Source organism: Pempheris klunzingeri, chromosome 2 (genome assembly GCF_042242105.1).
Source record: "Pempheris klunzingeri isolate RE-2024b chromosome 2, fPemKlu1.hap1, whole genome shotgun sequence".
Lineage (NCBI taxonomy): Eukaryota > Metazoa > Chordata > Actinopteri > Acropomatiformes > Pempheridae > Pempheris > Pempheris klunzingeri.
The window spans coordinates 13,264,397-13,277,777 of NC_092013.1; the positions used below are offsets into that span (position 1 = coordinate 13,264,397).

General features: G+C 42.1%; 1 protein-coding gene across 2 annotated transcripts; it reads left to right on the plus strand.

The window, feature by feature from the left end:
* Positions 1–1,289: 1,289 nt before the first annotated feature.
* On the plus strand, positions 1,290–13,296 carry pbrm1l (polybromo 1, like). 2 transcript variants are annotated; one of them, XM_070851654.1, is made up of 30 exons: positions 1,290–1,349; positions 1,675–1,846; positions 1,977–2,074; positions 2,288–2,435; positions 2,588–2,737; positions 2,973–3,089; positions 3,172–3,240; positions 3,368–3,466; positions 3,548–3,633; positions 3,775–3,866; positions 3,943–4,159; positions 4,284–4,425; positions 4,598–4,683; positions 4,840–5,119; positions 5,237–5,342; positions 5,950–6,589; positions 7,176–7,396; positions 7,499–7,687; positions 7,928–8,085; positions 8,179–8,421; positions 8,881–9,026; positions 9,145–9,302; positions 9,422–9,605; positions 9,710–9,917; positions 10,028–10,226; positions 10,308–10,463; positions 11,408–11,569; positions 11,940–12,004; positions 12,242–12,455; positions 12,881–13,296. In XM_070851654.1, the coding sequence occupies exons 2-30, from the start codon at positions 1,709–1,711 to the stop codon at positions 13,042–13,044; spliced, it is 4,935 nt and encodes a 1,644-aa protein (XP_070707755.1). In that variant the 5' UTR covers positions 1,290–1,349; positions 1,675–1,708; the 3' UTR covers positions 13,045–13,296. The 2 variants fall into 2 exon arrangements, with proteins under 2 accessions (XP_070707755.1, XP_070707764.1); XM_070851663.1 differs by having other exon boundaries at positions 10,308–10,379.
* Positions 13,297–13,381: the final 85 nt, after the last annotated feature.

The following is a 13,381-nucleotide window of genomic DNA, read 5'->3' on the forward strand; positions in this document are numbered from 1 at the left end:
TATTTCTGAAAGTGCTACATAGATGAGGTTTGTTGTTGGGTGTTGTTGAGCAATGGAGCAGGTGCACCCCCAATATTAGACCTGTGTCATATGTAGCACGAGAAATAAAAATTACATTTCCTGTCCTGACCTAAGCTGTTTTCTCATATAAACTAGGTGAGGGCTACAGGAGGCAGGACGTAATGTAAAAGTACACTGTGGTTGTAATTCGGCATTTTTAAGTATTCAGCTGAAACAAAATGACTTTTATTCTATGAGAGTCTCCTCTCTCTCATTAGTGCTGCTTCACAGCGAAGCGTTCAGGCCCAGTCAGAACTAACAGCTACACCACTGTGGTCCAAACAAAATGTAGTTTAAAGTTCAACAAAGTCATTACATGAGATGAGGTCCTGATGGGTGAATCGGTCAAAATTATAACTTTTACCTGAGAGACTTGAGCTTGAGTCTGATGTTTATGTAAAGAGGCGATGTTGATAATTTATTTTTACACACACACACACACACACACACACACACACACACACACACACACAGTGTGTATGAGGGGTTTGGATTTGGCTAGTATGGTTTTCCAAACACAACTAAAGCTTGGTTTTGAGTCTAAATATTTCCAGATGATTTAAGTGGCTTTGCAGTTTGCCTAAGAATTGTGTGCATTACGTACACTTTGAGACAACATTTAATCGGAAGCTAAGAGCTGAAATTAGTACAGAACATAATGTAAAACTAATATTCTATTGTATCTATGGTATTCTATGGTATGGTACGGTAATCAGTGGAAATGCATATGGTATTCTATTGAATGGTCTTCAGCGCCTGAGCAATGGAGCAGCTGCACCCCCAGTATTAGACTAGTTGGAGCAAATGTGTGTTTTTGCATCTCCACTTATTGATCAAACAACATCGCTATTTCCAACATTTTAGCAAGTTTGGATCAAAATTAGTCACTCCAGGCTGTGTTATATATAGCATGTGAATTAGAAATTAAATTTCCTGTCCTTACCGAAGCTGTTTTCTCATATAAACTCCTGGAGAATCAGGTCCGGACAGCCACAGTTCCCCTTTCACAAGTAGCACACAATCACACAGTCTATGCACTTAACAGGATATTGTGTCAGATGTGTTACAACCCAGTAAAATACCGTCTATGGGTGGCACCAACTATTGGGTGTGTTGCTCCTCCTAGACTGCAGGGGGCAGCAGTGCCTCCGGTGGCGCTTTTCCTTCTCTGCCCACAAACACAATACAACCTCAACTTCCGGACTGGAGTTTTCAAACAATACTAGCTAGCCAGCTAGCCGTTACACATTTTCGCTCAGGGAACTACGGCAAACTTTGCTGAGTTTTGGGTAAGATTTGTGTCTGAAAGTCAGTTTATGTCGTTTTGTATTCATCCCAGCTTGCATGTGGTTTCTGGTAACTTTAAAATACGTAGCATGGCTGTGTTGTTAGGAAAGCGGCAAGCCGGCTAGGATAACATGCTAACAGCCGCTCGCCTGTTTGCTTTGTTTCATACATCCGAGCGATGCTAACGCTAACCAGCTGAGTTTGCTCTTGTTCCGGTTTTATTCATGTTTTGAATTGTGCGACGGATGACTAGCGTTTACTTTAACTTAAAGTAAGCAAAACAGTTTTTGTAAGTTTAAACTCTTGTATTTTTGTTTGTATTTGTAGCTAGCGGGCTAGCTTGCTGTTAAACCAGCCAGCGATGTCAGCCAAGAGGAGAAGAGCCACTTCTCCCTCCAGCAGCATCAGTGGAGGGGGTGACCTCGATGATACCAACTCCTCCACTCCTGGAAGTGGCAGAAAAAGAAGAAGGATCTCCAATGTTCCTCCTGTAGATACGGTGAATACTCTGATTTATTATTTATAGAAAATATGATTGTATTTATTACATGTTCATTAGCTTCTCTTATTTCATATTGCATTAGTAATCACTTCAAATGTTAAGGATGCTGATCACTTGTTCCCTTTAGATTGCTGTATGCCATGAGCTGTTCAATGCTGTCAGGGACCACAGGGATGAACAAGGGAGGCAACTATGTGAAGTTTTTCTAAGGGTACCAAAGAGAAGGTATTGTAACATTTGAGGTCTGAGTAAAGCTTGAAATTGGTAGTACTGTAAACTTTGTGGGTGGGCCTGTCCAAGATACTTACAGTGAACGTGTCTACCAACTGTCATAAACTGTACATGTCGCGCTGAGATTAGACCGTCCGCCTGGTGGGTGGGTTGTCTTCAGACATAAAGGGATTACAGTGATGTCTGATCTCTCTTGTTCTTCTTCAGGAATCAGCCTGATTATTATGAGGTGGTGTCCCAGCCAATTGATATGACAAAAATTCAGTATAAACTGAAATCAGAAGATTATAGTGACGTGGAGCAGCTTACCGCTGATTTCCAGCTCATGTTCAACAATGCCAAATCATTCTACAAGGTAGGGAGAAAAAAAAGCACTGCCACAGTCATTGAAATTTAGTGTAATAGAAAAACTTTGTTGAGCCATATTTTCAAAATTCATTACCTTTTAAGTGTGGTCTCCTTATTTTCATGATAATTCTGTGTTTCTTTTCATGTTCAATGATTCAGAGTGACAGTGAGGAGTACCAGGCTGCATGCAAGCTATGGCAGGTATATCTGCAAACAAAGACAGAGTTCATACAACCTGGGGATGGAGATGAGGATGATGAAGATGGAGATGATGTGATGGATAATCCAGGGATGTCAACTGAAGACGAGGTAAGTTCTTTTGCTCATTAGATGCATTGTTGATGTGCCTGATAGTATGACTTTACATGAGGGAGGCTTGTGTGTAATGTAATTGAAGAGTCATTTTACTGAATGAAACATGTATTCTCTGTGTTTTTAAATGCCGGAGGTGTTTTTGTATCAAATGGATTAATGTTCTCTTGAAAGAATTGTGTTAGTTGTAAGGGTCATCATGTAACAGAAGATCTTTTTTTTTATCTTTTAGACTTCAACTGGCAGTTTAAAAGAGGTGCTGGAGCAACTTCTGGAGGCTGTGGTGTCACACACTGATCCCTCAGGGCGTCTGGTCAGTGAACTGTTCCAGAAATTGCCTTCCAAAGTGGTAAGTCCTTGTAGTCTTTAGACTTCAAATGGTGCCCCTGAAGTTGTTACACATTTTTGACACGTCTGTTTGCTTTTCCTAGCATTACCCAGACTACTATGCCATTATAAAGGAGCCAATAGATCTGAGAACGATTGCTCAAAGAATACAGGTAGTTAATTCACTTGTCCACTGATTGCTTTGTTGTGCAACAATCTTCTTAAAATTCATAGATTTTAAAATGTCATGATGTTTTACTGTAACCACTGCTTATTTGTCATGTGTTATTACTTGCATAGATTGGATACTATAAAAGTGTCAATGCTATGGCCAAGGACATCGACCTGATGGCCAAAAATGCCAAAACATACAATGAACCAGGATCTCAGGTTTTTAAGGTAATCTCCATATCTTGTTTTTCTTTTGTTTTATAAAAGTGTAATATTACAACTCTTAACAATTGTTCTCTTTTTGTGCAGGATGCTAACACCATTAAGAAAGTCTTCATCCAGCGGAAGACTGAACTTGAACATGCTGAACCCACTAAATCTAGCCTGCGCATCAGGTATCAAACAACAGTTGCATAGTTTTTTGTGTATTATTTTTGTCTCGCACACAATTGCAAAATTATTTCCTGACAGTGAACAGTTTTTTTTTTTCAAGCTCTACATGGTGTATGTCTCATGTCTTTACTGTTACTATTCAGAAATCGCAGGTCTGGCCAGGGGGATCGTCTTTCTGGCGTCAGCGTTGCTCTTCACTACGGCTCAGAGAGTGAGGACGACCCAGTGCTCTCTGGTACGTATCAGTGCTTTAGGCAGCAGAGAAATGTGTTGAGAAAAAAAAAAAGAGTTTATCATGGTAATGTTTGCAGGCTCTGTGTGCTACGATGAGGGAGAATCGGAGGCTGAGAGTCAGAGTTCGAGTATGGAGATGAGCAATCCGATCTTCCAGCTGTATGAAGCTGTAAGGGGCGCCAGGAACAGCCAGGGCCAGGTCTTCTCTGAACCTTTCCAGCACCTGCCCTCTCGCAGAGAATATCCTGACTATTATCAGCAGATCAAACAACCCATCGCCCTGCAGCAGATCAGGTAACGAATGATCATTTAGAAGATTCAGCTAATGTGAGGTCGAGAGGCAGAATGGCAGAAAGTTAGTGATGGGTTTTATTGGTTGACATGGTTAATTGCACCCACCTATTTGTTTATTTCTAAGGGCAAAGATGAAGGCCGGCGAGTATGAAACTGTGGAACAGATGGATGCTGACCTCACTCTGATGTTTGAAAATGCAAAGCGCTACAACATGCCTAACTCAAGCATTTACAAACGGGCCTTTAGGCTTCAGCAAATCATGCAGGTAAGGACATCTGCTATTTTTCTATATCTGGTCATGCTGGAAGATGTTTTCACTCTAATTAGGCTAAGAAGCAAAGAAATTAGCTGTAATTGGAAACAGATCATCAAGCTCACTGGGTGTAATTGTCCTCTTTGGTATCTACATATCTCTTAATCTGACTGTTTTTGTATAGGCAAAAAAGAGGGAACTTCTGAGGAGAGACGATGAGGATGGAGACAGCATTCTGTCATCTGATGCAGGGAGCGTCAAGAGGAAAAGGTATACAGAGTTTTCTCTCCCCTTTCAGATTGTTTTCTTGAATGATATATCCATTGCTATTTCTCCGAAACATGTGGAACAAGGATCTGTAGCCCTGTTTTGTGTCTCAGTGTTGCCGTCCAAGCTTATTCACATTCCACTTCGATTCTTTTTAAGCCACAAGAAAAATGTCAAAAAGAACCGAATGAAGGCCTTATACGCCGCAGTGACTGAGGCCAGGGAGGTGGGCACCAATCGCCGTCTCTGTGATCTGTTTATGGTCAAACCATCCAAGAAGGACTACCCTGACTATTACAACGTCATCCTCGAGCCGATGGACCTGAAGACCATTGAGCACAACATCCGCATTGAACGCTACAGCACAGAAGAGGCTCTGATGGACGACATGAAGCTGATGTTCCGTAACGCCCGGCATTACAATGAAGAGGGATCTCAGGTAGACAGTACAGAAAATGTAAAATATGCAACATCAATCTTTGCTTTTATTGAATGCAAAACAATTTTGGCATGAGCTACATTTTTCTAATCCTGATCATTTTGGGGATTAATGTAGGTGTATAATGATGCTGATATTCTGGAGAAGATACTGAAGGACAAGCGCAGGGAGTTGGGACCTCCGACTGAAGAAGATGATTTAGGATCTCCTAAACTGAAACTAAGTATGTTTGTAGTTTTCTTCTTAAGGTTATTTCCAGTTTCACTGGCGCTCTAATTGATTATGGTTCCATTAAATTTTAGCACACATTTCTCTTCCTCAGCTCCATCTTTACTGTTAGCTAACTTCTAGCGTTTGAATCAACAAAATCTATAGACTTGCCAGGAAAGTGTGAATTGAAGCACTGGCCCTTGACGAATTGAGTCGAATCCTTGATTGTCATATTTTTCACATTTTTAGGTCATAGAAATGTATTTTTTTAATATTTCTTTAATCTTAATTTGACTTGGAGTTGGAACACCATCATAATGATAATTATGTTTGCTTATCATCATTTTTTTTCTAATCTTGCAACGTTATAAAATGAATCTGCATTTACAAAGAGAGCTCTTCAGGAGGAGAAGACCTGTTGACCTGATCATTATCTTTCCTTTAGCAACAAAACTTTGTCTATGTCAATCTGCCATCTACCCAATACAAAGCCAACTGTTAAAATAGTGGTTTGCTGAGAGATTACATCTTTGCAGAGTATTTTTTTGTTGCAGTTGGTGCCATGTTGTGGTTTTGCATTTGTGTCTCTTTTTGACTCTAAGTATAATCATTTCATTCAGGAAAGAGTGGTGTTTCTCCAAAGAAGTCCAAATACCTCACTCCTCTCCAGCAGAAGTTAAATGAGCTCTACGATGCCGTGCGAAACTTCACTGATCGTAGAGGTCGGCGTCTAAGCACAATCTTCCTCCGTCTGCCGTCTCGCGCCGAGTTGCCTGACTACTATGCTACCATCAAGAGACCCATCGATATGGAGCGTCTGAGAAGCCATATGGCGGCCGGCCGTTACCAAGACGTAGAAGCCCTGATGGAGGACTTTGCTCTCATGTTCAACAATGCCTGCATGTACAATGAGCCCGAGTCTCTGATCTATCGGGATGCTCTAGTGTTGCATAGGGTGCTGCTGGAGACACGCAAGCAGCAGGAGGGAGGCGAGGACTCGGGGCCTCCTGCTGTTGCACCTCTGGTGCGAGAGCTGATCAGGAACCTGTTTGTGTCCGTGCTGGGCCACCAGGATGAAGAGGGCCGCTGCTACAGCGACTCGCTGGCTGAAATTCCTGCTGTGGATCCAGCTGCCCCGGAGAAGCCACCACTTAACTTCGATGTCATCAGGATGAACGTGGACCGTGGCCGGTACAGGAGGCTAGATGTTTTTCAGGAACACATGTTTGAAGTGCTGGAGAAGGCAAGAAGACTACACAGGTACATCAACTTACTTTGGAAAGGCTGCCATGGGGTTATCTGAGGCTAAAGAAACAAAAGCAGTCAGGCAATTCATTTGCCTTACACTGTAACAGCAAATAGAAAAGGGTGTTGAAATGAACTGCTAAAATACTTACAAGCTCACTGATACCCATAATCCACAATCTTCAGCCCTAAATGTACGTATTTTTGTTTAAAGAATTATGGATCGCCTACTTCTTGCAGTGTCTATGAAATGTAATATGCACATTAGTAACTTCACTAGCTCTTCGTCCTTTATTTGTAATGTTTTCAAACACAATAGGATGTGTTGTTATGATGTCCAGTTGGTGGGTTGGGTCTACACCTCTCACAAATGTAGGTATAATTATTCAAGTTGTAGTAAACTATTCAGAAATTAACTCAAATTTCATGCTTGTGGACCAACACACTGGTTCTTCAGCTAAAGCTGTAATATTCTCTGTTACTTAATTCATCCTGAATCTGAGGCCTCTTCACAACAAACTAACAGCTAAAACAGGCAGCTACACGCTGTTCAAACGTGTTTGTGTAATGCCTTTTTTTTTTTCTTTTTTTGCATTTGCAGGACTGACTCAGAGATATTTGAGGATGCAGTGGAACTACAACAGTTTTTCATCAAGATCAGGGATGAGCTATGCAAGAACGGAGAGATTCTGCTGTCCACTGCACTCAACTACACGTTGAAACACCTGCACAGTGACGTGGAGCAGGAAAAGAGGGAAAAAATTCCCAAAGAGATTGAGGAGGACAAGCAAAAGGAGGAGGAAGAAGAGAAGGAAAACAAAGGTGTGTCTCAACCTTTGGCATGATACACAGGTATGACGAATATGCTCAAATGTTGACGTGGTATTAATTCAAGATCATTATATATTTCTCACCTAAAAAAAGGTGAGAAAGCCGTGGACCTGCCAGGAGAGGTATTTCATTCAGAGTCTGAAAAGGACCGCGTGTACAGTCAGGACTGCAGCTTTGAAAACAGCACCTACCACGTGGGGGACTTTGTCTATGTGGAGCCGTCAGAAGCGAAGCTGAAGCTGCACATTGTCTGCATTGAACGCCTGTGGGAGGATGAAGCAGGTAATTATCACTTTTTAGGAAGCTTAAAAAAAAATCCGTTCACAGCTGCAATTCATATCAGTAGTAGTGTTTTTTTGTTACACACCCCATGCAAAATCAACAGGCAAATTTATTTTAAGAAAACACTGTAAACTGCATATAGATAATAGTTATTCTTTTGTTTTAACTAGTAAATGCAAATTTCAGTTTTCTTGTATGGAATATTCGCTGATATGTCCTTGTTTTGGGCCACGTGTGAAGGTGAGAAGTGGCTCTATGGCTGCTGGTTCTACAGACCAAGTGAAACCTTCCACCTGGCAACACGCAAGTTCCTGGAAAAAGAGGTCTTCAAGAGCGACTACTACAACAAAGTGTCTATCAGTAAAGTGCTGGGCAAGTGTGTGGTCATGTTTGTGAAGGTGAGACCCCCTACAGAACCACATGTAGGAAATTCTTTATTCGATTTGACCTGTTTTTTTATATATATACTTTTTGCTGGGTTTTTTTTGTAGGATTATTTCAAAATGCAGCCTGAGGGCTATAGACCCGAGGATGTGTACATCTGCGAGTCCCGCTACGCTGCCAGGACCAAGTCATTCAAGAAGATCAAGATATGGGCCATGCCCTCGAACTCTGTGAAGTTGGTTGCTCGGGAGGTGCCGCTGCCTGTCGTCCGTGTGGCTTCCATGTTTGCAAAGCCTGACCAGGACAAACCGACAATTTCATATGCAGTCAGTGGCAGTTTTGTGGACAAGGTGGGGTTAAACTTCCTTTTCTACCGTTGGGACAGCACATAATTATTTGTAGAGTTGTTTTTTTTTCCCTGTTTTATGAGCATCTTTTAATCCTGTGTGCAAACTGGGTCACGGTAGAAGCAAATGGAAAGGCACAACAAAGAAAATAGATACAGATAATGGAGTGATACCAGACCATGACAGTGAGCAACCTTTGTCATAATCCCGAAAGGCATCCAGAATGAAGACATTAGTCCTCGTCTAAATGGAAGAAGAACATAAAATGTAGACTATATTGTCACCAAATAAGATCACTGTTGGTTGGCCTCGACTGCAGGGGACTAATTAACTCACAGACTGGTAGCAGACATGTCTTGGCAAAGAGCAGGGTAGCAGAGGAGCAGTTTATTTGTTGAAAATGTGCTTGTCACAGTATAAACAAACACAAGTCTAATGTGTGGCCATTTTTTATGCAATCAGGAGAGAGAGGATGTCCCCATGGAGATGAGCGGAGCCGAACCCGGCTGTCAGCACTATGAACAGCTACGCTACAACAACGTGTGGTTCAAAGTGGGAGACTGTGTTTACATCCAGTCACATGGTCTGTCAAAGCCCCGGGTTGCCAGGTGGGTGAAAGTGTAGGAAGGCTTCTTGTTGAAATGGGGCCTGATGTGCCATTGGTGCTGCATCAGTATTACTTATTTATTAACTATTGGTCACTTGGCTCCTTTGGTTTGGCTGAAGGATTGAGAAGCTGTGGGTGCAGAATGGAACAACTTACTTCTTCGGACCCATCTTCATTCATCCGGAGGAGACGGAGCACGAACCCACAAAGATGTTCTACAAGAGAGAAGTGTTTCTGAGCCACCTGGAGGAGACGTTGCCTACGAACTGTGTTATAGGTACTGCTTTGATAACTTCCCAGAACGTGTGTTTCCACATCACACTGAGCCAGTACAGTAAGTCATCCATCAACATCATTATTAACAAACATGCTTCATCCTTTCTGTCTGCTCTCCAGGGAAATGTATGGTGTCCTCCTTTAAAGACTACCTGTCGTGCAGACCCACCGAGGTTTCAGAGGACGATATCCTGCTGTGCGAGAGCCGCTACATTGACACAGAGAAGCAGATGAAAAAGTTCAAGGGTCTGAAACGCTTCTCATACTCTTCCAAAGTGGTGGAGGATGAGATCTTCTATTTCAGGTTGGTCAGTCAAGCAGAGCAACAATTTTGGTTCAAGGCTACACAATTTCTTGCCCCATGTGAACTTTTGCTTGTTTTCTCTTGTGCTCTTGTGTCTTTCGTAGGAAACTGATAGTGCCACAGAAGGAGCCGTCACCCTTTTTGAACAAGAAGATAGATGAGCTTGAGGTTAAACTAGCAGATATGGAGGATGCAGATGATGATATGGAAGATATGGACGACGAGGAGGAGGCTCCAGAGACGCCTTCTATGCCTCAAATGCAAACCCCACATGCCAGTGATATGGACATCATGCCATACACGCCTTCTCAGGTACCCTTTCACCTCCCAAAAACCCTTAAGCCAAAAAGTCTAAGTACTAATATTAAAATCAGCAGCCACCCAGTTTGTTTTTTAACCTGCGTCTTTGTTTTTTCATAAAGTCGACTCCTAAGGTGAAGGGCTTATCAAAGAAGGAAGGCGCCAAGAGGAAGATGAACATGAGTGGCTATATCTTGTTCAGCAGTGAGATGCGAGCAGTGATCAAAGCCCGACACCCAGACTACTCCTTCGGGGAGCTGAGTCGACTGGTGGGCACTGAGTGGAGGAACCTCGAGGCTTCCAAGAAAGCAGAGTATGAAGGTGAGAAGAGGCGATTCTCATGGAAGAAGTTCCCTGCTGTGAACTGTGAAGTAAAGACATAAAATGATTTGTTTGTTTCAGAGCGTGCTGCCAAAATAGTGGAGCAACAAGATCGTGAGAGACCACCCCAGAAGCAAGCGTCCCCTAGAGCAGGTACCCCTGTAGGGGCACTGATGGGGGTGGTGCCGTCGCCTAGCACTATGGGAATGATAAACCAGACCATGACACCTGTGTCAGGTAACCCCTCGCAGAGGTAGCACGAGTGTTTGACAACAAGGCAGCAGGGAAATGAGGCTGGACTGTTAAAAACCGTAATCCTCTAATTGTCTTGTCATTTGAAAATTATTTGTCTCAAAACCACATTCTTAAAGCAACAGTTTTCTTCTTTTGCTGCTGTTTCATATTGTTTCATGTGTATAGTTTATATTGTCTCTAGCTTCATATCTGAAATTGCATGACATTGACTGCATGATTGTTTTTTGTTGTTTTTTTGTTTTTTTTTAACCATGAATAGCTTTTTAAAAATTTCATTTAACTTTCATGCTTGTTTTGCCTGCTAACCTTCTTAGACCCATTTGTATTATGTGCCCCTTCCACACAATGGCCCTTTTACATCACTAGGTCTGGTTACTTGGGTAAAGCAGTGGTGTATTTTTTTTTTTTTTGCTATATACACAAATGGTCTCTCACACAGCCAAATTCAGTGTCATAGCTCCAATCATATTGCATGACCATCTGGGATAGAAATGCTTGTTTTTGACAGCACAGTTGGAGAGTTAAAAAAAAAAAAAAAAGTAAACCACAGAAGGTGGCCATTCTGTATTTTCAGAATCTACTACTATTGATTTAAATCATATAAAGCATCACAGTTTCATCAGATATATACAGTTAGCTATGTAAAACCATAATTATGTAAGAAAATTGTAACATCCTGTACACTTCATACTGAGATATTGCTACTTCTATTCCCACCAGAGTTCCCACCAAAGTTGTAGTTGCACATTTCCAGACATCTACCGCGTACTGAGCAAACAGAAAATTACCAGAGCACTTAAGGCTTAAGGGCTTAAGGCGCATGTGTGAAAGGGGCAACTGTGTGCATTCGTAGTGCATGTTGTTTTAGTCACCTGCATGTCATTTATGCATGGATATGTTGTTTTCTCCTCGCCCTCTTCCCCAAGGCATGATGGGAGCTTACGGCCCACCTTACATGCCCATGCAGGGCCCCCATGAGGGCTTGCTGAGTGTGGCCCCAATGCCACCTCACTCTGTGGGGGGGCCCCACCTGCCTCCTCACCATCTCCAGCAAGGCATGCCTGGGTACCCTGGCATGCCGCATCAGGGTAAGGGCCACTGTCCTAGCCACACCTGCTCCGTCACATCCAGTCGTGTCTCTCCTGCTGGAGGGGTTTACCTGGCCCACGGGCCGCACAGCCTGATGTACTCACCGAGCAGTCAAGGCTCTCTGGTCTCCAACAACGCCTCTCAAAGTGCACTCACATGCCACACCTAAAATATATAACATCTGCATACACATTCACAGATTATTAATGCATGTGAAAACAAACCAAATAACTAACATTAAACTGATGTTCAAAAACTAACTTCCATAACTCATTGTAAAACATTGTTTTAGATCCTAACATGAAGCAGACCCACATGAGTTTACCAGAGTTACTGAATCCACAAAAGCAAAATGTTGTCATTTAACAGGTATGATGGCCCCTGGTATGAATGGCATGGCAGGAAGTCCAGCACCAGGAAACTACATGCAACAGGTGAGCCCCTTTTCAGAAGAGAAAAAGAGGTTGCATGCTATTTAATTTTGTCATCAATATTGATATGAAATTATATAATATAAAGTCGTTCCTGGTATTCTGCTTCATTCGTACAGTCACTGTATGTAGATTATTTAAATTTTAAAACAAAGGTTTAAAACATGTTCCTTTTATAATACACCATTCCACATACTTTCTGCATGAGTAGTAAGTATATTGTCATTGTTTGATTTTCAGCCTGGGATGTTCAGCCCAGGAGCGCATGCTCCTCCGCCATATCCAGGACAGGGACAGTTGGGCCAGCCTTCACACCTGCAGCCCACCACGCCCATGTTTGTGGCTCCACCACCAAAGACCCAGAGGGTGCTCCACTCAGAGGCCTACCTCAAGTACATTGAGGGCTTGAATTCAGATTCTAACACCGTCAGCAAGTGGGACCAAACGCTCAAAGGTGGTGTTCATTAAGTCATCTTTTTATTTGGGGTGTGTCTGCGTGTGTGTAGAGGTGTTCTTGTGGACACAATATTGACGGTACAGAAACATCAAGTTATACCACAGATTTTCTGACTGGTATAATTTCCAGATGACCTTTTTTGTCTCCGTTCTAAAATGCTGAATTCATTATATTAGAAACTTTTTAACATAAAGACAACTATGGTGATGTAGAAATGTTCGTTACTGGAAATGTGACTCTATAAAGATAAATGAACAACCGTACATAAGATAAGTAGGTCTGTTAATATAGATAGATTATAGTGATATGATAGTGATTTTCATGGCACAACGATCAGTTCATGTGTGCTTCATCTTGTTTTTGTGAAGTAGAGATTTGTTATTTGTTAATAAGTGATCTAAAACCCCGTGTTTCTATAACAGCTCAAAGACGTGATGCTCACCTGACCAAAGAGCAGGAGAGCCGGCTGCCAGCTCATTGGCTTAAGAGCAAAGGAGCCCACACCACCATGGCGGATGCACTGTGGCGCCTGCGTGACCTGATGCTGAGAGACTCTCTGAACATCTGTCAGGCACACAACCTGTAACCTGATGGACACTAACCACTGTAACCAGCTCACTCACTGCTCTTATCCTCAAGCCTTGGAGTTTAGAAAGGAATATAGACCATAGAAGCAATATTTTATAGTGAATCATGATCAATTTTATATTTATTAGCTAAGACAATGAGCTTGATAGTTATTTGTGTGTGCATTTGCATTTTTTTAGACAACCAGATTAATTGTGCTGCAAAACCGGTGTTTTTTTGGCTTATTGATACCACCAAAATAAAATTCAGAATATCCTGTTAACAGTGTGTCTTTAAACTTTGTTTTGCTAAAGTTTGTGTCCCCAACAAGCGTTAGTTTTGTGCTTGTGCTTGGC